This window comes from Lepidochelys kempii, chromosome 17, assembly GCF_965140265.1.
Source record: "Lepidochelys kempii isolate rLepKem1 chromosome 17, rLepKem1.hap2, whole genome shotgun sequence".
NCBI classification, from domain to species: Eukaryota; Metazoa; Chordata; order Testudines; family Cheloniidae; genus Lepidochelys; species Lepidochelys kempii.
In genome coordinates, this window is record NC_133272.1 from 16,542,160 (window position 1) to 16,563,239 (window position 21,080).

Below are 21,080 nucleotides of genomic sequence, written 5' to 3' on the forward strand. Positions count from 1 at the left end.
GAGTGTTATTGCAATACAGATAATAAATGAACCATCCCACCCCTGCCCCTGCCCCTGTCCCTGCAGCAGACTTTGTGGTGTTCTGCACTTGGGGAGAGAAGCAGGATATCCATTGGTCCAGATTGCCTGCCATAAAGTACCTGGACCTGTAACAGCACAGCATGGGAGAGGAAAAAATAACCACGGCCCTAGCCTCTGTGCGTAATGGTTAGGTCATATCATGCAGTATTAAGTATCCTTCTGAATGTGCATTATGAGCAGCATGCACTTGCTGTAAGAGATGAACATTTTTAGGACAAGGTAAATGAGGAAACTTTCAATCAAAGGAACACATGTGAGGTGTAAAAACACCAGGCCTCCAAGAGATGTAAACTGATTGTAGACTTGAGTTCAGAGAAAATGCGGTCCGAAAAGCAAAAGATAGAGAATGAAAGAGCTTAATGTAAATACCAGGGCCTTTCCACAGAAGCAGCTCCCAGGTCTCAGATACACTAAGGGTAAATGACAGAAAAGGTTGGAGCATGCCAAGATAAATTAAATGGATTCTCAGCCTCCGCTCTCACAGCAGAGGATGTAGGAGAGATGCTGGAAGCACTTCTAAATTTCCCAGGGGAGGCAAAGGAAGTACTGGAGGAAATCAGAAGGATTCGGTTGCAGGTGTTTGAGAGCAGCTGACCAACCCCTCGAGTCAGGTACAGTCCAAGAGTTCTGAGGAAACTGGCAAGAGAGACGGAAAAACCTTTCCCAGATGGATCTCTATTAAAGCACTTGGAAACTGAAGAAGTGTGTGCTGATGGGCGGCAGGGAAAGTGAATTCTGATGAGAACAAAGAAGAGGGATGACCTAAATCTGTATTTTTCACTTTTCATGTACCATTTTAAAGGAGATAAACAATGAAAAAATAGTCTTAGCTTATAGGCCAGGAACAGTGCATTAATATAAACCAAGAGAAAAAGTAAGTCTCTCTCTCTCCCCATTAGGCCAAGTGAAAACCCAGCCAGGGTCACTGCTAGAAAGAAAACATTTATTAGGCTGTTCCCAGTGGTTATTCCCATCTAGATACAGATAGACAGGGCCTGGCTCCACTTTGGAGGTGTAATCCCCACCTTGAGGAGACATACCCACGCTTGCTCTGATCGACCTAGAGTGTGAACAGTATAAGTGTAGCCACATCAGCGCATGCGGCAGGAGGGTCTAGCCATCTGAGTACGCTCCCATCTGAGACCATAGGTACATAGTCAGGCTGCTAGCCCCTCCTGCTGCTGATGTCGCCATGGCTACGCTGCTATTTTTTAGTGGGTTAGCTCATTAAGAGCTAGCACCGATATTACCCCGTCCAGCCTGAAGTGTAGACATACCCACCCACCCACGCACATATAGTCCCTTTCTATACCCATGAATGCAGCCAACTCTGGTGTGAAGCCTAGTAGATGTGTAAAAACCATCCAGCAGCACCATATTTACAGCATAAGAAAGGAAATCAATGCTATACCCACATGAAATGAAGAAATACACGTGAAGTTACCATTTAAATAGGTCGACTGTAATTTGGCACAGGATACTGGGACTAACACCTGGTTCTTGTGAAGAGTGCCAGAGGATCTTTAATGATCCACACAGAGTCATGCAGTTGGTTTTAGACCTCATCTGAAAGACAGAATCTGTAGCGAACACTGCACCCCTGTGATGCTTTGTTCTGTCAGAGGGAAGAGGGCTATCTACTGAATCACGACCTACAGCACCACTTTGATTTCCTTGGTGGTGTGGGGCCCCATCAGAGCATTGCTCTGGGCACATGGCTGCCATGGCGCGAGCAATCAGGTAACTCGCTGCTCCAGTGGGGGGAGTGCACTACCTGTGTTTTCTCTGAAGAACTTCTCATGGCCTCCATGAGTTTCTCCATTTGCTGACCCTGCTCCAGTGCATTCCGCAGGACGTCCTCCGTGCTGATCAGTCGGTGCTGCAGCCGGAGAACCTCAGTCTCTGATGAAGGGTCAATCAGGGAGTACCGCCTTTGATCTGTTACCGATTTCTCTTTATCCTTGACATATAAAGGTAAAAAAAGAAAAAAAAGCAGGGAAGCAGGTTAGACTCTGATAGACACATAGGAACTAGGGGCAAAGTACATTTGAGAGTGACTTGTGCCAGACTCTGGTTTCAGTAACGGATCAGAGCAGACAGCAAGGTTGGAGAGAACAAAGTATTAAATGCAACAAGGGGCTGCTCAGATTTGTTACTAGCCGAGTTCAGTCAATTACTTAAGTCTCCTCCTCTAGAGGTCGCTGCAGTCTACAGGAATCACAAATCTAGATCTGAAAAAAATCATTACGTCTCATTAGCTCTTCTTGTCCACTCGGCTCTTCCTCTATCTCCTTATCGAGGAATAAACAACAGGGGGAAACGAGCAACTTTGTATTTTCTTCCTATTCTTCTCCTACTATTTTATTTTAGGAAATCTGACGTCTTGCAACGAATATATAATACAAAATGACTCCAGCTATTGCTTGAGATGGAAAGGAAGCATTGCCAAGATTTTTTTTAAACAATCCCTTGAAAATAAGTGTAGGTATGTGAGGCCTCTGTTATGCAGATTATATTATTTATACAGCATGGTAAGCGTGCCTGCCATTTTACACCGTTAAAACAAGATAACTTTCACAATTTTATTATGAGTCTCATGGTATTTGGTGTTTTTCTTAAAGCCCCAGCTTCCGGAGGCATGTGATTACATGAGAATCTCAACATTAAAAAAAAAATCAGTTTCTAGCCATCACAGCTGCAGAGAAAAGATGAAAAAAAGAAAAAGAAAAAAAGACCCAGGTGCATCCTAAAGGCTCAGAGAAAAAAGGCAAATTGAAAACATTTTTTTTTAATAAAATCACGACTTTCCAGGGCTTGATTCAAGATTTTTTTTTTTTTTTTTTAACATCTGGGGTTGGTAATCCGGGTGAAATGAATATAAATGCACAGCTCTCTGTAAGTACAGCTGTATGGCACAGCTCTAAAACAAAGGGGACAGCAAACATTGACGAAGGACTGAGATCACTTAGGATTACTCTTACTAGGTGCATGCTAAACTATGCCCCAGCTGACATACACAGTTTGAGATGGTTCCTCTGTCAAAGATATAACGTACTATGAACAAAGCAGTGTGGCTGTGAAGGAAGATCATAGGCTCCGTATTGTCATAATCTGTATTTTGTCATTTCACAATAAAATGACAGTGCCTGCTTTCCAGCATGACAATTTTGCAAGGATTTGCTATCAGCAGACAGCACTTTCCATTAGCAACCAGGCCTCCATCTGGATAAAAGTTCAAAAGTGACTAGTCATTTCCAACATCTCCATTATTGGGTGCCCAATCTGAGACACTTCACAGGGGCCCAATTTTCAGAGAATTACGAATGCTTGCCCCTGGAAGTTGAGGCCTATTTGGGGCGTCTTAAATTGGGCACGCAAAAATGAATGCACTTGAAAAACATCAGGCAGTTTGGAACACTGAGGTTCTTATGTTTTTCTGCATGCCCTGCCCTCGGAGATGAGGGATCGCTGAAACTCCCAGGACCACACCCAGTGGGAGTTGCAGTCAGCCAGCACCTCTTAGACTGGGTTCACATACACAAGACACCAAAGGAAGCCCCAGTGTAATTTGCTGAATGACAGCAAAATTCACAAAATTAGGGCAAATTCAACGATACCAAAAGAATCCCCAGGCTGTGAAAAGTCCTTCCCATGTTTGTCTGTTCTGCCACACACATTTACCCTCCAAAGACCAGGAGCTAGGTGACGCCCTCCCAGACACCTGTGCCAACCAGCAAGGATGGGGGCATCTTGCTCTCACCAGAACTATCAGCTTTTCTCTCAGGCCTTTGATGTCGTCTTTGAGTTTCTGCTCTTTCAGTCTCCATTCTGCTTTGTGCACTTCTCGGCTCAGGTCCCGCTCTGGCCCGGGCGAGTGACGGTTTGCTTCCAGTAGCAAAGCTCGCAGCTCATTCAGGCTCCTGAGGGAGGGATGGGGAGAACGTCACAAAGGGGAAAATTTATTCAGTCGTCTTTTGGGGGGTGGGTGGGTGTGTGTGTGTGTGATTTGCAACTTCTCTCAGCTTTGAAAGAGGACATCTAACAAGGTGTGGTCTGAGAGAGGGGGCCAAACTGGGACCCTTGCGTCCAAACCCCCCCAAAATTGGAAAAATTCACATCAGGACTCAGCTCACCTTTGCAGCTGGACTCCACCAGTAGGACACAGTTTCAAAAGAGTTCTACATCCAATGTGCTGATTTTTTTTTATTTGATTTTTTTTTAAATCTGGCCACTTATTTCAGTGCCTCAGCGGGAGCTGAGCTGTGTGTTGAAAACCTGGGATAGTGGTGGGAGCTGAGTGCTCTTGGTAATTCAGCCCTTGAGGCACTAAACCGGCACCCAACATCCTAATAACCCAGATGATGGGAAAGTTGAAATATGGGTTTCAATCATTCAACTTGTATTTTTTTGTACGTTAAATAGCGATGCTCTGAATAGGGCCAAATTCAGAGTGTGTCTTACATATGCCTGGGTCCTTCTTAAGGATCATAACACTGCAGCCTCTTTAGTTAGTTTCTAAAAGACCAACCTTTCCTTTTTGAGTAGCTCCTGGCTAATCAGGACTAGCTGGCCTGAAGCATCATGGGTTTTCCTGGACAAGGTCTCCAGTTCAGCTTCCAACCGCTTCTTTTCCTTCAACAGAGAATCTCCCTTCTTTTCTCCAGCTTTGCATTTATTTTCCAATGCTAAGGGAAGAATAAAAGGGGAGGAAAAAAGTCTACCAGGCCCTACCTACGTTCCTTTTTTGGATGACTTCATTTCTCAATTTCATTTCCATTCCTTGCACCATGTGGCTTCCCCTAGTTAGTTATGTCTAGTTAAGTAATCTGCAGCTGCCACTGGAGTCCATGAGAGTTGCAAATGCTCAGCAGCACCAGCCCTGTGTAAGCAGAGATTCCAGAAATTATAAACCCAGCTGCATTTATTTCTACATCCCCTTTGGCTTCCCAATTTGTTAAGATTATTGGGCCAAATTCTCTCCCTACCAGATACAAGTAACTTCAATGGGATTTACTTGCATCTCTCTGGGGTAGAATTGGGCCCACTGCATCAAGAACAAACATTTGCTAAGCACAATCCTCTTATACATGGACAACTGCATGTTTATGCACACACATTACTAGGTTGCTTTAATGTATAAATCCTAAATTCTTCTTGTAATGGTGGAGGTACAAAAAGGCCACAATGAAACTATCTAGTTCCCACCAGCACTGGATTAGGGAAACTTACCACTTACTTGGGCCCTTAGAGTTTCTGTCTGGGAGGAGAGGGAGGACACCTCTTTATCTCTTTTACTCAGCTTATCTTGCAGTTCTTTAGGTGAATGGAAAGGAGGGAGAGAGAGAGAGAGAGAGAGAGGTTACATCCTTGGCAACTGCTTTGCCTGGTCACACAGTGAAGGCCAATGGTGTATGGAGACATTTAGGGTTCCGTGGCCCAGACAGATGACTAGGTGCAAATACACAGTATCCACCCTCTCAAGAGAGGCAGAGATGGGTGGCACCAGCTGGTTTGTGTCTCACAGCATCTCATCCCCATTTGACCTTAAATGAAGCAGAGACACGCAGATAGGAAGCATATCAGAGGGTGGGCTTAAACAACAGATGACAAGTGAAGAAAGGAAGAATGAAATATTATGAAAAAGCAAACAGAAAGGAGCCTTCCACGCAATTCCATTTGTTACCTGCTACCCTGGAAGGCAGGGATGATGGAAAAAGCAAAGTCAGAAGTTGCGTAGAGTCAGCACATTCACACAATCAAATCAAAGCCATAGATTTGAAGTGCTGCAACATCCTGAGTCTGAGACAGCTTTTTAATCTGCCTTATCCATTTTTTGTTCAGTGCTTAGACTCAGAGAAGCCAAATACACATGGATTCAGTGACCATCTTAAGATCTGTTGCTGTTGGACATAGTAAAGGGACCAAATAGTAAAGGGACTAGTGCTTGAGTCCTACCCTAGTTATTTAACTATCAGTCAAGTATCTGACCTGGTATAAAATACACCCCCACATGGCATTTGCAGGGCAGAGAAAAGAAGGGGGCGGGGGAGAGAGAGAAGGCAGAATGATAACTTGTGCGTGTGTGGGCAGGAGGGAATAGAGCATGAAAGTATTTTAGTCTGAATCCAAAGGTGAACGAAAGACACTCCATGAACTAATTGGCATTTACACGGGGTGAAATTCAAACCCATGCAAGTTCAAACAGGGATGAGATCCACACAGCAGAAATGGGCCAGAGCCACAAAGCATGGATCCAGACCAAAATTTTTCCAGACTCTGGAGTTTTTCAGATCCAGAGCTATGGTTTGGTTTATTACAGAGATGGAAACCCCAGTGAAACTCAGCTCTGAATCAAACCTTATCCAAAGTTTGTGTGTCTAGATCTGGGGTTTCATTTCAGGCTCATATCTGATTTATAGCAAGGTAGAGGGAAAACTCCAAATTCTTCTAGCCAGTTGCAACATGCAGCGCGTCATTCCTGTTAGCCACCCTCTGATGGGAGTGATTTTTATTCTATGGTCCAGTTTCAGTTGCTGCAAAATCAGTGCAACTCTACTGAAGCCAATGGATCAATGCCCACTTTCACCAGCCGAGGTTCTGGCCCATATTGTAGGTGTGGGAGGAAGATTTTGGAATAAGAGTCCTCCACTGTATTTGCTCAGGCAGGCATGCCAGCCACACAGGTGAAAAAGCCAGACAACCAGTGCAACCTACACAAAAGCACAAAGATGACATAGAATCATAGAATATCAGGGTTGGAAGGGATCTCAGGAGGTCATCTAGTCCAACCCGCTGCTCAAGCAGGACCAATCCCCAATTTTAGCCCCAGATCCCTAAATGGCCCCCTCAAAGATTGAACTCACAACCCTGGGTTTAGGAGGCCAATGCTCAAACCACTAAGCTATCCCTCCCCCATAAACTTCCCAAGCCCTTTTCAGCCAGCTCTTTCTAGCTAGAGCAGAAGAGTGAAAGACATGGCATATCAATCACTCTGACAGTGAAATTCATTACCTTCCATAGCCTGCTTCATCTTTATCTTCTCTTCTGAAATATCATTAGTTTCAATCATCTGAAATAAACGTAAAATATATGTATACACACACACACAAATATATACACACATATAAAATGCCCACTAACTCTTTACCATCAATCTTCTGTAGAATCAAAGCAAAGTCAGTGAATTTAAAACTCTAGCAGGCACAATAAGGAACACAACTGGCATCAATGTCCTTTGGCCTTCATATTTTGCCAATCAGATTTACATCCTTCTCAGAGGGAAATCAAAGAGGTGATTTAAAAAAAAAGTCACTCAGACAGTTGAGCACTGAGGTGGGTACAGCTGGCATTCTCTTAATGGAAGGCCCGAATTCCATAATTGATCAAAGTAAGGACCCAGTTTCCATTTTCATGCAACAATGTTGGAGTTCAGTGTATGCAAAAAGGGATCATTAGGAATGGGCTCAACCTGCAAACTCTGGATCCATATGCCCCAAAGCTCAGGGATAGGAGGGGTGATCTGGAGTTTTGGTTTGGACCATCTCTGATAAGAAGTCATTTTCAGCATTTTCATCAGTGACTAGGGATTTTGGGTACATCAGTTTTTGAGGCCTCAGCTTGAGACACCTTAAAGAGCTCTGACTGCCAGATAACAGGTCCTCAGCACCTTCTGAAAAGCAGGCTCCTTCAAGGGATGGCCCTAGGAGTCTTTTTAACTCCTTCTGTGTGTCTTGCCTTTTGGTTTCTCTCTAAGCTGGCATCAGAATTAATACTGTGATTTACAACCATGACTCAACCCATGCTGAAATTCCGGGTAATACTGCAGCGCATGCTTAAGTGCTTTTCTGAACTGCAGTCTCAGTGCTTTTCCTTCTTCACGGATAATTTCAGACTTATTTTTATCACATGGAAATTTTAGTTCAATTAACAACTCGCTTACCTGGGAGCAATGCAGACCCACCTAGGACCTTTCACTTATACAGGGGGATGTGTGGAGGCCACGTTTATAAAAGAAGCGCGTGGCATAGCTATTAATGCCACAGGTATCATCATGACAAATGTTGTTGCAACCCGTAGCAAGGGAGCGGAGACTGTTTGAAAACGACAGCAGTTCTAGGAGAACATAAGTGGCATCAAACCAAACAAAGCTCGACTCCCGTATGAAGGGCAACAACAACAGTCAACAGGCTCAAAGATGAGCTGCAGGTCTCTGTGCACTCGGCCGGCTTGGCGCTATGGTACTGGTTTTGCTCCAATCACACCTACAGCTTGCTCTCCCAAGGCATTGGCCACCGTGGAGTGGAATCCAGTCACTTGGCTTTTTTCCTCTTTCCTCAGGGGACGCCACATTCTACCTGTCTAGGGGTCACTTAAGTGAATGCACGCTATTGTTCCCTTACTACTTAACTACCGTCACTAGACTCCTGGCCTTAAGGGACAACCACACTGATTAGTTATAGCCCAGGCCTCGTTACAGCAAAGCATCTAAGCACTGCTTAACTTTAAGCACTTTTAAGTACCATTGGCTTCACCCAGTTAGTGGATTGTGGTCAATGACTTCACAGAATTAGAAGCAGATTCTGAGGATGCAATACTTGCCTCTGGTGTGACTCTTAGTAACAAAAGTCATCTCACTGCAACTTACCAAAACACATAAAGCACCTGTTTGAATGCCTGGGGAAGGAGCAGTCTACAGAGTCATAAGATACATTTGTTTCTTTTAAATATTTGGAAAATTCACGCTATGTCAAATTAGCCAAGATATTTTAAAAAAAAATAGAATTTACCCTGTGTCAATGACACTCTCTTGCTTTTGTCCATGCATTCATTCCAGCAGCAAGCTGCATTTTCTTGGCCTTAATTTGCATCAGAGGGTCAATATGATTGCTTTCTCTCTGGCTGTTAGTTCTTTCAAGACACGTTAGGCCCAATCGAATGCCCAATAAAGTCAATGGGAGTCTTTCAATTGACTTTAATGGGTTCTGGATTGGACCTTCGGTTCTTTCTTTTTCTTTACTCTTCTTTGGAGTTAGGATTGGATGTAGACAGCAACTCTTTGCTGTTACACTAGAGTTTTCTATTAACGAACTCACAGTATATTTTCTGAGTGCTGGAGCCCTTGCTCTGTAGCTTTCATGCCTAGCTAAGAGAGAGGACGCATGCTGGAAAACCCTTCCAACACCATTATTAATGCTTAAGATTCTTCCTCCTCTTTTTTGTTTCTTTCCCTCCTTTCACGCACAATGCACATGCTATTTTACTAGTATTAAGCTTCAGCCTAACAATACACATGCAGCTGCTTAATTTTACTATCATGCAACTGATGGGACTACTCATGGTAGTTAATATTAAGCACATAGTAAATGTTTGCAGGATTGGGGCCTTAATTTGGAGCAGTGGGGTACCTTTCAAATACCTATTCTCAAGCAAACAATGTATATTCCAAGGCTTGCTTTTGGTTGTCTGTACCCGACTGGGACAGGAACTCTCTCTTGTTGGAATATTCTTTTTATCTAGCTTCTTGTACAAAGTGCAAGTACGGGCAGAGGCTCCAAACACACAGAGACTTTGCAGTGATTTTTCTATCACCTAGCAAAAGTTGTGTGAATAAGTCACAGACCGATCCTTTGTCCTTATATCATCTCATAAAGATGGGAGGGTACCACGTGACAGACAACAGGGCATCAGAATAACAAGGCTGGTGGGCTAGAGAAACCTATAATAAGCTCAGAAGAAACAGATCCCTCCATGGTTATGATAGTTACTGCCTGTCCTCCAATCAGCACTAAGATGTGGATGAATCACCTTGAAGTCAGACATTTCATCGTGTGTGACTAGTGCCTTGATTGGCAGACTCCCACCCCTCTCCCCCCTCCCCATTGTGAGACCATCCCCATCAGCTGTTCCGTTATAACCTTGCCTTCTAAACACCCTGCTAGATAGGGACTTTCCATCAGTGATGAGGGAATTGAAAGACAGAAATGAAGTTCTCTTTCCCAACATCGTACAGCAGGTCAGTGGCAGAGCCTGGATAGACCCATCATGTCCCAATTACCAGTCCCCTGGCTTAACCACACAGCAGCCTTCCTCCCTTATGGCTCCTACTGACTTCCACTGAATGAAGGATGCCTTCAGGTGAAGTCCTAGGTCAGGCTACATCCTAATCTCATACCGGTTCTGTCTTTGCCTCTCTCCCATGACTGTTTAGTCCTTCCATAGTGGCGACACATGCATGAAGTACATGAAGAGCCTCTGCACTAGCTACCCCCGGCTGCCAGCATACACCTTCGAGTCCAACGACCCACACAGAGTGGTGTCGTTACAAGTACCCTCACTTCCATGAGCAGGGAGACAACAGGGTCCTTTACCCAGTGCAGGCAGGCAGGTCCTTTACCCAGTGCGTCCTCCTCCTCCCCACTCGTGGGCCCACCCAGTAATGTGATTGGATTGCTCAGAAAAACAATAAAAGACATGGATAAAAGATGAAGAATCAGATGGCTTTAAAGCCAAGAAGCCCAAGCAAATTATACTACAGGGCAAAATTCAGGTTAGCCTTATGAGGAATACTAAGGACAAAACAATATAAATAGAATAGCCCAAACCCATACATTGGCATGCTGAGAAGGATGCAGTGCCTCCATGGACTGCAGTTTGTTCTCTAAGACAAGCACTTTTTCCTGCAATCTTTGGATCTCCTGTTTACTCTGGGCTTCTGTTTTCTGTAGTGTCTCATAGTCCAACATCTTCTTCTCAGCCAGAGAAATCTGCTCTTTCAAGAAAGCTATTGCTTGAGCCTGATCTTTATATTCACTGTGTAGCTTCTCCAGTTCATGCACTCTCAGTTCGGCATCTCGGCACTTGTCCTTCATGTCCTGAAGTTCTGTAAGGTGCTGGTTTGTTTTGGTTTCCAGTTGCGTTTTCCAGTTGTTGTTGCTTTCTTCCACTTGGTCGCTGGCCTCCTGCAGCTTCAGCTTCAGACTTTCTTTCTCCTTTATGTGAACAGCAGTCTCAATATCGTGCTTAGCTTTAAGGTTCTCCAGTTCAAGCTGGTGCTCCATCTTTATGCTCTCTACCACGGCCTTCAGTTCTACTATCTCCTTGTGCTGGGTATCAGGGCCTGTGTTCAGGGTGGCTTTGAGGTCTTCCAGAGATTTCTGATGGTCAGAAGCCAAGGTGTCCAGCTTAGACTTCCAGTTGTCCATCAGTCCCATGTTCTCATTGGTGGCTTGTTGAACTTTGTGTTTCAGGTCAACGATTTCCTGGGAGTATTTTTCATTGACGGCTTTCAGCTTCTCTATCTCCTGTTGATACTTCTTCAGGGTCTTTTCGTACTTCTCCTTTAGCTGGCTGCTCTCTTTTTGGTGCTCCTTGCTGGCAGACAGCAGCTGGTCTCGCAGTCGAAGCGCCTCTGACTGCAGACCAAGATTGTGCTCAGGGGTCTCTGCCTGGTGGGAGTTCCTTAGGCATTGTCTCAACTCCTCCACTTCACCACGCCTGACACTCAGCTCTTCCTCCAGCTGAAGGATTCTAGACTTCTCTGCTACCGTAGTTAACTGAAACAATAAAAAAAAAAAAAGGACACAAAGTAAGTTCTCACCTTTCCTTGCTGTCTGCTTCTCTTTAGTAGACGTGTTCCAGAGACAGTCAAATCCCAAGCACATTAGCCAGTTTAAAAAGAAAAACAACATCCTCAATCCGATTACAGTTTTTCCACCAGGGTAATTAACAATACTTTCTTGCATCAAGGCCTTTATGCTGGTTTTAATGCATGCTTCCAATTTGAACCATTGGTTTGAATCAGAAACAACATGTCTCTTTGAAACAACTGCTGTAATATTAGCTACTAAAAAGTTACAGGGGTTTATTAAAAATAATGTCCTGAAATCCCATTATATTTCTCAACTGGGCTGCTTGCCAAGTGATGTATAGAAAATGCTACTGTACACTCAGGAATATGGTGGATATTAAAATCAGGATTGTACACATCATGAACATTTCCTTTTATTGCTCAGCTCTTCAGAGCCTCTGGCACCTTCACAACTTTATGGTTTACCCTGGTGTAAAAGGAAAAGAAATTTTACGCATGGAGTCTTGTTAGAATTTATTAGCAAAGTAAAAATAAGGTAGAATGCTAGAAGATGTAAGAGAATAAACTGCTGGCTATGAGTTACACTGCATGACAGGGTTTGAGTAGCTTCTTAGCTGTCTGAGTTTAATCTTTCTGGCCTGATTTGATTGCTGATCACGGTGGAGGTGGGCACCTTTGGGTACAGAACAACAGACCTGATAAGAGGAAATGTAAAAACAAACAAACAAACAAGCAAATCTACAACATTTACTCCTTTAGCACCAAAACATAACTGATCCATTCTATTTATTTGTTTCGGCTGAAATTTTTCAAAGCTGCCTAAGGGAGCTGGATGCCTGACGCCCACTCATTTTTAATGGGAATGGGGTGCTCAAACCCCTTTCACCAGTTTGGAAGACTCCAGCCTGGCCTTTTGGGTGATCTCTACAAGCTCCCATGCAGTCCTCACAGCCTGGCCGCTACTCGGCAGCCCACCCAAAACTCCTGGATGTGAGGGGCTAGCAGAACTCTGACCTCTCCCAGCGGCCCCGCCCACGAGGCTCATGGCTGGAGATGATGATCAGCCCCACCATACTATTTAAGCCAGAAGGCGGCACAGGGAAGTTGTTCAAGCAACTGGGAGATCTCCTGACTGGCAGCTGCACTGGATCTGACTTGGGCATGATCCCCAGGTTCTGATCCCCGCTCTGACCCCTGGCTTGGACTCTGGCTCTGACCACTAGGCCTGATTATCTCTCCTCTGGCCACATCACAGTCCTGACAGTTTGCTTGTCTTTTTAAAAATCAACTGCTCTCCCCACCATGTAACACCTTCAAGAAAAACCTTCTCCTCACCTGCCCCAAACAAGGCTCCTTAAAGCCGTGATGTATTGCTCCTCTAGACAGCCCTTCCTGAATCCTACAGCCTAACTAACCCAAGTGACCAGAGCTATAGTGCTACGACTTAGGAGCAGTTCCATTTAGACTCTCCAGCCTTATCTTCTATCTCAAATTGCAGCATCCACAATAGAAGGAAGGATGTTTGCAACATTGATTGTCACACTTATTTCCTACCGTAGTTTAAAGGGACCCCGGAAGCAAAATGAACCGTGCAAGGTTTAATCATTGTTATTTATCTGGCGGTGTTAATCGAATGGTGAGTTGTGAAGCGCTCATGTCAAATGGCGTCATGGGGTTGAGAAGCAAACGCATGTCGGAAAAACGAGTCACCACACAAGAAGCAAAGGCAAAATCATATGGTGCTACTATTTCCAGAAAGGGAGTGCAAATAAAGTAAACAAAACGCAAACCATGGACGCCCAAACTCAAACCAAACAACAAAATCCCAAACAAGGCATTGTTGGCATCAATGCAGCTGACAAGCACACTGGTCTGCCGGCAGGGAAAGTGGGGTTGGGATTACCCTGGTGTCCTCTAATTCTCTGAGGAGTTTTTCAGCCTGTGCCTTCTCAAACAGCAGGCTCTGCTCGAGCTCCCGTATGCGGGCATGCTCCAACTGCGTCTGAGTCTGGTCACACACAGGGAAGAAAAAACAACAACAACAGGGGAGAGAGCAGAAAACAGAGAGAAAAGGCTGCAACATCATGTTCCGTGTACAAGACAAGGAAAGGCAGTTCACAACGGAGGAGAATAAAGGTCTCAACAGGCAGGAAAATTCATCCAAACAGAAATAGGTTACTAAGGGATTTTACATGGTCCTCAGGGTGGCTATTTAAGATACAGTGGACTCCTCTTATAGGGCCCATTTTAGCAAAGCATCCCTATTCAAGAAGGGTGCTTAAGTTCCACTAAAGGCAATGAGACTTAAGCAGGTGCTTATGTGCTTTCCTGCATGGGGGCCATAGTGAGAACACTTCACAACAGAAGAAATCCACCCCAGCGCAATGTGAGTCAGTACAAGGTCTATGCACCAATTAAAGACCATTCACCGTAGACAATGTGGACAGTTGGAGGCTGCCTACTGGCAGAGTTGCCTTTTGCAATAAAGAGAGAGTTTCAACTATGACGTAGTTGACTACAAGCAGGTTTCACTGTGCACAGTGTAGTGACAATACCAGAAAATATACATCACTTAAAGCAATGAAGGAAATTTAAGTAGAAAAAAGTGGTATAATTGAGTACTTTGCATTTGTACAGCATCTATAGCTAAGGATTTCAAAGTGATTTTCAAATTTTGAGTCTCACAACCACCCTCCATGCCTCAGTTTACTTGGGTAAACTGAGGCACAGAGTTGTTTTTTTTTTTTGCTCAAGTTCAGTGGGTGAGCCAGGATTAGAATCCAGAAGTCTTGATTCAATGTCCCTTGCCCTAACAACTAGATAACATTCCTCTATTGGTAGCAAAATTATTATTTAAGCACATCAGTATTGGCCACTGATATAATGTAAATTCCCTGTGAAGAAGGGGGGGGGAATCAACGTGCAAACTCTGGCTTTCAAATTTTTAACTTTCAAAACTATTTTCTATTGAATACAAAGTTGATCCACCAAGACCACAGCATGACAAGGACTATACGGTTACTTAAGTTGTTCTAGGCAATTTTCTGCCCTTCACTTGCCACTTCATTATTTTTTTCCCCCATTCCCAAGCCTGAATTCATTTGAAATTTTTTTTCTTTACAACCTGATCTGAGATGGAAAAGAATGAATGAGCTTTGGCTCCTTTTCTGTGAATGGAGAAAATTTAAGTTTGCACCCATCTGTTTTCTTTTAAAGTCTGGAAAATATTATTAAATATCAGATCAAATATGGTGAAAATTAAGACTGTCAGGTACATGCAATATTATTGTAGCCATGTTGGCCCCAGGATATGAGAAAGACAAGATGGGTGAGGTAATATAGTTTATTGGACCAACTGCTGCTGGTGAAAGAGACACGCTTTCCAGTTCCACAGAGCTCTTCCTCAGGTCTGGGAAAGGTACTCACAGTGCCGCAGCTAAACACAAGGTGCAACCAACTATTTCGTATAAGGAGTTAACACATTGCAAGGAACCGTTCAAAATGAAGCAGGCACGTAGCACCTTTGCAGTCACACAACAAAGGAGAGCTAGTAGGTCATAGATTGTTGTCATGAGACATAAAACCAGTGTCTCTACTGAGTCGAGGATTTTTGGTGTCTAGCAGAGTTATGAATTTAAGCTTGTAGGCTCGTCTTTTGAAGGTGTTGTGCAGGTTTCTTTTGAGGACGAGGCCTGAGAGGTCAGCTATGGAGTGACTGTTCACCCCCTGGGGATAGGGTATTTTTGTCTTATTACTTTTCTGTGTGAGCTCATTTGAGAGTGTAGTCATTGTCTAGTTTGCTGGGGCACTTGATGCACTGGATGAGGTTCACCACAGGTTGTAACAGGCATGTGTAGGACCAATGGATCTTGAAAGGTGTGTTGTGGGGGATATATTCAGGACACTTCAAGTTTTATCAGTCCTGTTTGACTCCAGGTGGAGAAGACAAACAACGTCTCTTAAAGACGTCTCCAAACATTGCCAGGCTTGCCAAAGAACCTTAGTGAAGCACAGACATGAGCTGGATATTTGTAAAGGAAAAGGGGGAAATTTGCCTTCTTGTTGAGTGGGGATTTTCCCCCCAATCTCCACATAGCTCAAAGATGCCTTTCCTAAGAGCTAGACCAGGTTCTGATTTCACTTACAGTGCCGTTAACCTGAATTATTCCATTAACTTCAATGGCATTACTATGAATTTACAATGGTAACAGCTAGCCTGATGTCTTTGACTGAACCTTCAGCTATATGGACTCACAAAATTATCTCAACTAGCCATTCAGAATCTTTTCAATGGTAGTAATTTACCACCCACTTCTGTTCTCCAAAGGGTCAAATATAAGCGCTCCAAAGGTGGGATCTTTTACTGATCCATTTCACAACTAGTCCAGGAATCTCGCAAGATTCCTGACACTGGAAATATCACAGAGCAGCTTCCCTTAGCATTCCAGTCATCCTGCTGTTCGTCAAAACCCTGGAAGACCACAGGCATACGGAAATGAAAAACAGAGGAGAAGTTAAATGAACATTTCCAGACCTCAAATATGGGTTTTTTTAACATTAAGATAAACTGACATGTCATCTTTTACTTTATACAAACCCTTTCATCCAGCCCTAATTAGACCAGACCAAATTCTGAGACCCACTCAACCCCAAAATTTGAGGAAATTCAGATCCAAACGTTATGGCTCAGGTCCAATTTTAACCCTAATTACTACCCACACATTATGAGCTATACGAATAGCTAATTTCTTACTAAAATACATGATGTATCTCATGAATTCCAGCAGATGATCGCAACAGTCTCTCTTAAGGATTTTAAGATTTACTATTACAAGATCATCTATTATAAATAGGCTTTAGCTCTTTCTTGCATTTACCTCCCATATTCTAAAGGATAAAAGCTATAGCAACATCATGCTGCTAGAGATGGGCCTGGATCTAAGTCACACTGCATTTTGTGAGATGTTTTGAGCCAAAGTTCACAGATTGTCCCTACATCCATCAGGGAACAAAAATCACAGATCCAAATATCTCCAAATTTTAGACAATTCCAAAGCTGGATATGAGCTTTGTGGCTTGCTCCTGTCTTTATGCCTACTAATATTTGGGCAGAGACCTCTAGACTCCACTGAAATACACTGGGGTAAGAGTTCTGGAGGAACAAAATGAGAAGATGATGAATAGAAAGCATCCTTCTCTTCAAAAATGATTAAAAGTCTAGAAAACATGATCTATGAGGGAAGATTGAAAAAATTGGGTTTGTTTAGTCTGGAGAAGAGAAGACAGAGAGGACATGATAACAGTTTTCAAGTACATAAAAGGTTGTTACAAGGAAGAGGTGCTTACCCTCTGAGGATAGGACAAGAAGCAATGGGCTTAAATTGCAGCAAGAGTGCCTTAGGTTGGACATTAGGAAAAACTTCCTAACTGTCAGGGTGGTTAAGCACTGGAATAAATTGCCCAGGGAGGTTGTGCAATCTCTATCACTGCAGATTTTTAAGAGCAGGTTAGACAAACATCTGTCAGGGATGGTCTAGATAACACTTAGTCCTGCTATGAGTCCAGGGGACTGGACTAGATGACCTCTTGAGGTCCCTTCCAGTCCTTTGATTCTTCAGTGGGGATGACTGGCATGCACCGTATGACAATCTGGTTTACAGTATTCCTATAGTCCACACACACTGTACTTGCTATTGTTTGTTACTTATGACATCAGCCCTCTCATCTCTAGCATGCAGAAGCATATAAATGGAGAAAATCTAATTAAATTGTTCTGGAGGTCCCTGTCCTCCCTGCACAAATGAGATCTAGCTAGACAGCCCTGCAGCTTTTATAGCTGCTAAAATTGCAGTCACAGACTACAGGTGGCCAAAAAAACATCTCTAACCTGCACAGAGCTGCACTTGGTCCTGTCACCCTCCTTGATAAAGCACTTTTTGTGCTAGGCCCCCCCTGCCCCCATAAAGCATCTGACTTGCTCACATCCTTGAATAAAAAGCCCAGCGACTGGATAGTCCAGTTGAATGAACGTTCAAGAAAGTGCTAGGCTTGCTCGTTTGCAGAGAGGGATGCTGCAGTATGTGGACGCAGCGATCCTCTCACAAAGGGATGGGCTGGAATGTCACCTCTGTGCTAGAACGCGGCTAGCTGTAAGCACATAGTCTGTTTTATAAAAATGACCTACACAGATGCCATCAGCGCCACCTACATCACTGAGCGTCTCAGCATTTGGGGTGGGTCAGGCTCTATTTAAAAACCCAACACTGCTGTTACGTACACCCCATAGGCATGGAGTCTAGAGCTTCGGCCTGCTTGGGCAGCAGAGACTCTGAGTTGGGGAGGAATTAACCTGAATTTCAGGTTAATTCCTCCCCAAGCCCAGAGAACAAGACACCATTAAGAAGACATCATTAAGACGATGCTCTTGGGCTCCACGGGGAGATGACGGCATTTTGCAACCATAGAGCCTCCCATTGCTTGATTGTACAATGTGGAAGGACCTGGAAACAGCCTTTTAATGAAGAACGAACGCTGGCACTTCCTGAAGGATAAATGTTGCAATCACAGCTCCCGAAAGACAGTCAGCAGGGCAAGGGATGTAGAAAAGTTGGGGTGGGGCAAGTGACAATGGGCTTTTTGCCTCTAGGGGGTATGTCTCACTGCCATTCAAAACCCGAGGCTGGCCCGTGCCAGCTAACCTGGGCTCCCCAGGCTAGAGCTAAGGGGCTGTTTAAGTGCAGCGTAGGCATCCGGGCTCAGGCTGGAGCCCAGACTCTCGGACCCTGCAAGGTGGGAAGATCCCAGACCTTGGGCTGCAGCCCCAGTCTGAACAGTTACACTGGAATTCGGCTGCCCTGCAAGGCCTGAGCCCCGCGGGCCTGGGCCAGCCGCGAGTGTCCAATTGCAGTGTAGATTTACCCCAGCTGGCTCGTCCAAAGCTGAACAAGGACAGTAGTGACTGAAAGTAGTAACTACTGGATGGCTCTAGGGTGGCTTTCCATGAAACGAGCTATGGGTTTCAGCACAATTCCTAGGGAACACATGTTCACCGAACAAAAAAGCCCTCTGGCTAGAATGTCCAAAAGCCCCTACTTGATCAAGGAGCGCAAGTCTTATTGACTTTCAATGGGGCTGTTGTTTAAGTCATTTAGGTGCTTTTGAAAATCTCAACCACCATCACATTCAGTCCCTTAGGGTCTGTCTTCACTGCAGAATTATTAGCTCAGATGATCAGCACCTCTCAGCTCGGGTGCGAGCAGCCCCACTGCGAAGCCCTGCCTGAGTTATCTTGCCCTCACTGGCACTGAACATCACCACACGTGTCCTTAGGACTTCTGGGGGCCCATCCCATGGTTCTTTGTGCCACTCCATGACTCTGTCCCAGTGAATTGTGGGGGAACTCATCTGTCCTTCTGGACGCTCAGGGAAATTGTGGGAAGGAACTGGTGGGTTACCAGCCTGAGTGAAAACCCCATTAGGGCTTTAGCCTATCACCCCAGCTGGGCTAGGTAGCCTGGGCTGACAGCACTAAACTTGGGTGAGAGGGTCTGATGTGTAAATGATGGGGTGGAAGGGTAGGAGCAACACTTGAGTAAAAGCCCAAGTTAACTCCGCAGTGAAGACCTATCCCAAGGGGTCATTCTCAGGAGAGAGACCAAAGGCTGAGTAAACTGTAGTGAATGAATTACCCTGTTGCTCCGAGAGGTGATTTCTGCCAGGCACAGATGGAAAAGCTTGACACTGAAAGGGAGCACACAGGGGTATGTGTGTGTACAAGATAAAAACCACATCCTGTACAATCAGCAAGCTCTGTTTTATTTTTCTTACTCGCAGTGGCTTCATCTGCAGAATAACCCAGCAGTACATCATTTAATAATGTCCAGGAACCAAATATCACTGAGGCACTTTGCCTTCGACAGTCTGTCATCTTGTGAAAATGAAAAACACACCTTCCAAAAGCCTTGTTCCATTGCAATTATCCCCGGGCTGGTTTTAAACCCAGAACTGAGGGGTCCTGTAGGCACGGCTCACTGCACTAGAAAAGCTTTAGCAAAGCGCTCCGCACAGTATTGATTTGCGCCTTTCCAACACCCCCCCCCCCCGTCTGCTGCTCTGCCTTCTCCTCCCATTAAAAAGCAGAGATTTATTCTTAAGGGTGGTCAACACAATTCTGTGTCTCTAATGTCCAGAAAAACACATGGCACCCCAGGACCTGCCTAGTTCAAGGATTTTCCTTCTCAGCCTTCTCTGGCCTTGTATCGATTTACTGCTGAACTACTGATTGCTGAAGCATTTGTGCTGGACATGGCCCACCTTGATTACCATGCACATTGTGGGGAGAGTGGTCACTTTGGATGAGCTATTACCAGCAGGATAGTGAGTTTGTGTGTGTGGTTTTTGGGAGGGGGGTGAGGGGGTGAGAGAACCTGGATTTGTGCAGGAAATGGCCCAACTTGATTATCATGCACATTGTGTAGAGAGTTGTCACTTTGGATGGGCTATTACCAACAGGAGAGTGAATTTGTGTGTGGGGGGGTGGAGGGTGAGAAAACCTGGATTTATGCTGGAAATGGCCCAACTTGATGATCACTTTAGATAAGCTATTACCAGCAGGACAGTGGGGTGGGAGGAGGTATTGTTTCATATTCTCTGTGTGTATATAAAGTCTGCTGCAGTTTCCACGGTATGCATCCGATGAAGTGAGCTGTAGCTCACGAAAGCTCATGCTCAAATAAATTGGTTAGTCTTTAAGGTGCCACAAGTACTCCTTTTCTTTTTCTGTAATAAGTAATCTATCAGCCCTGCACAGCAATGACTAACACATCCTGGTCCCAGAGCTGGGCAAAAGGCAGCAGAAATTGTTAAAGGAAAGTTTCAAATGCAATTGCAGACAATACACTACAACAAGTGTGCTGCAAATTACCTCCAGATCCCCCTTGGTAATGGATTCTTCCTCCACTCGGAACTGCAAGTCCTCTACTTTCCTGTAGGGGTGGGGGGAGAAAAGACAAAATCAGTAATGCCAGGATTAAAATTTTATCAATAAGTAGCTGCCACAAAACGCTCCTGCAAAACAAAAGGATAAGAGGAGTGGGATATGGATAAATCATATACGCAAACAACTCAGCAGAAGCTAAGCACGCCCTGTGGAAGGCAGTTAATTAGCATAACTCATGCAAAGAAGAGACACTCCTCTTTCTGCAATGTGCCATACCACACTCCTCCAGTGAGCATGGCTGCTGTACAGCTCCATATGGATACTAGAGGACTTAGCTTTTGACTTTAATCCATTGGCACCATCGGACTGAGCAAGGTTTCTCTGCCAGCTATTCACTGATGCATTTCACAGGCAAGTTTTGGGAAATCCCAGTGCCAAGGGCTGAAGGGTTCATTGCCGGATATTCACGGACAA

General features: G+C 44.5%; 1 protein-coding gene across 2 annotated transcripts in view; it reads right to left on the reverse strand.

Moving 5' to 3' along the window:
* The window catches only part of CLIP2 (CAP-Gly domain containing linker protein 2), a 122,302-nt gene that overhangs the window by 10,955 nt on the left and 90,267 nt on the right, over positions 1-21,080 (reverse strand). The window contains exons 8-15 of one of the 2 annotated variants that reach the window (XM_073315253.1): positions 20,592-20,652; positions 13,572-13,676; positions 10,689-11,633; positions 7,093-7,150; positions 5,311-5,394; positions 4,610-4,766; positions 3,842-4,001; positions 1,856-2,041 (exon numbers count right to left, since the gene is read on the reverse strand). In XM_073315253.1, coding sequence (XP_073171354.1) covers positions 1,856-2,041; positions 3,842-4,001; positions 4,610-4,766; positions 5,311-5,394; positions 7,093-7,150; positions 10,689-11,633; positions 13,572-13,676; positions 20,592-20,652 — 1,756 coding nt within the window. The remainder of the gene's footprint in view (positions 1-1,855; positions 2,042-3,841; positions 4,002-4,609; positions 4,767-5,310; positions 5,395-7,092; positions 7,151-10,688; positions 11,634-13,571; positions 13,677-20,591; positions 20,653-21,080) is intronic. The other variant, XM_073315254.1, reaches the window with a different exon arrangement.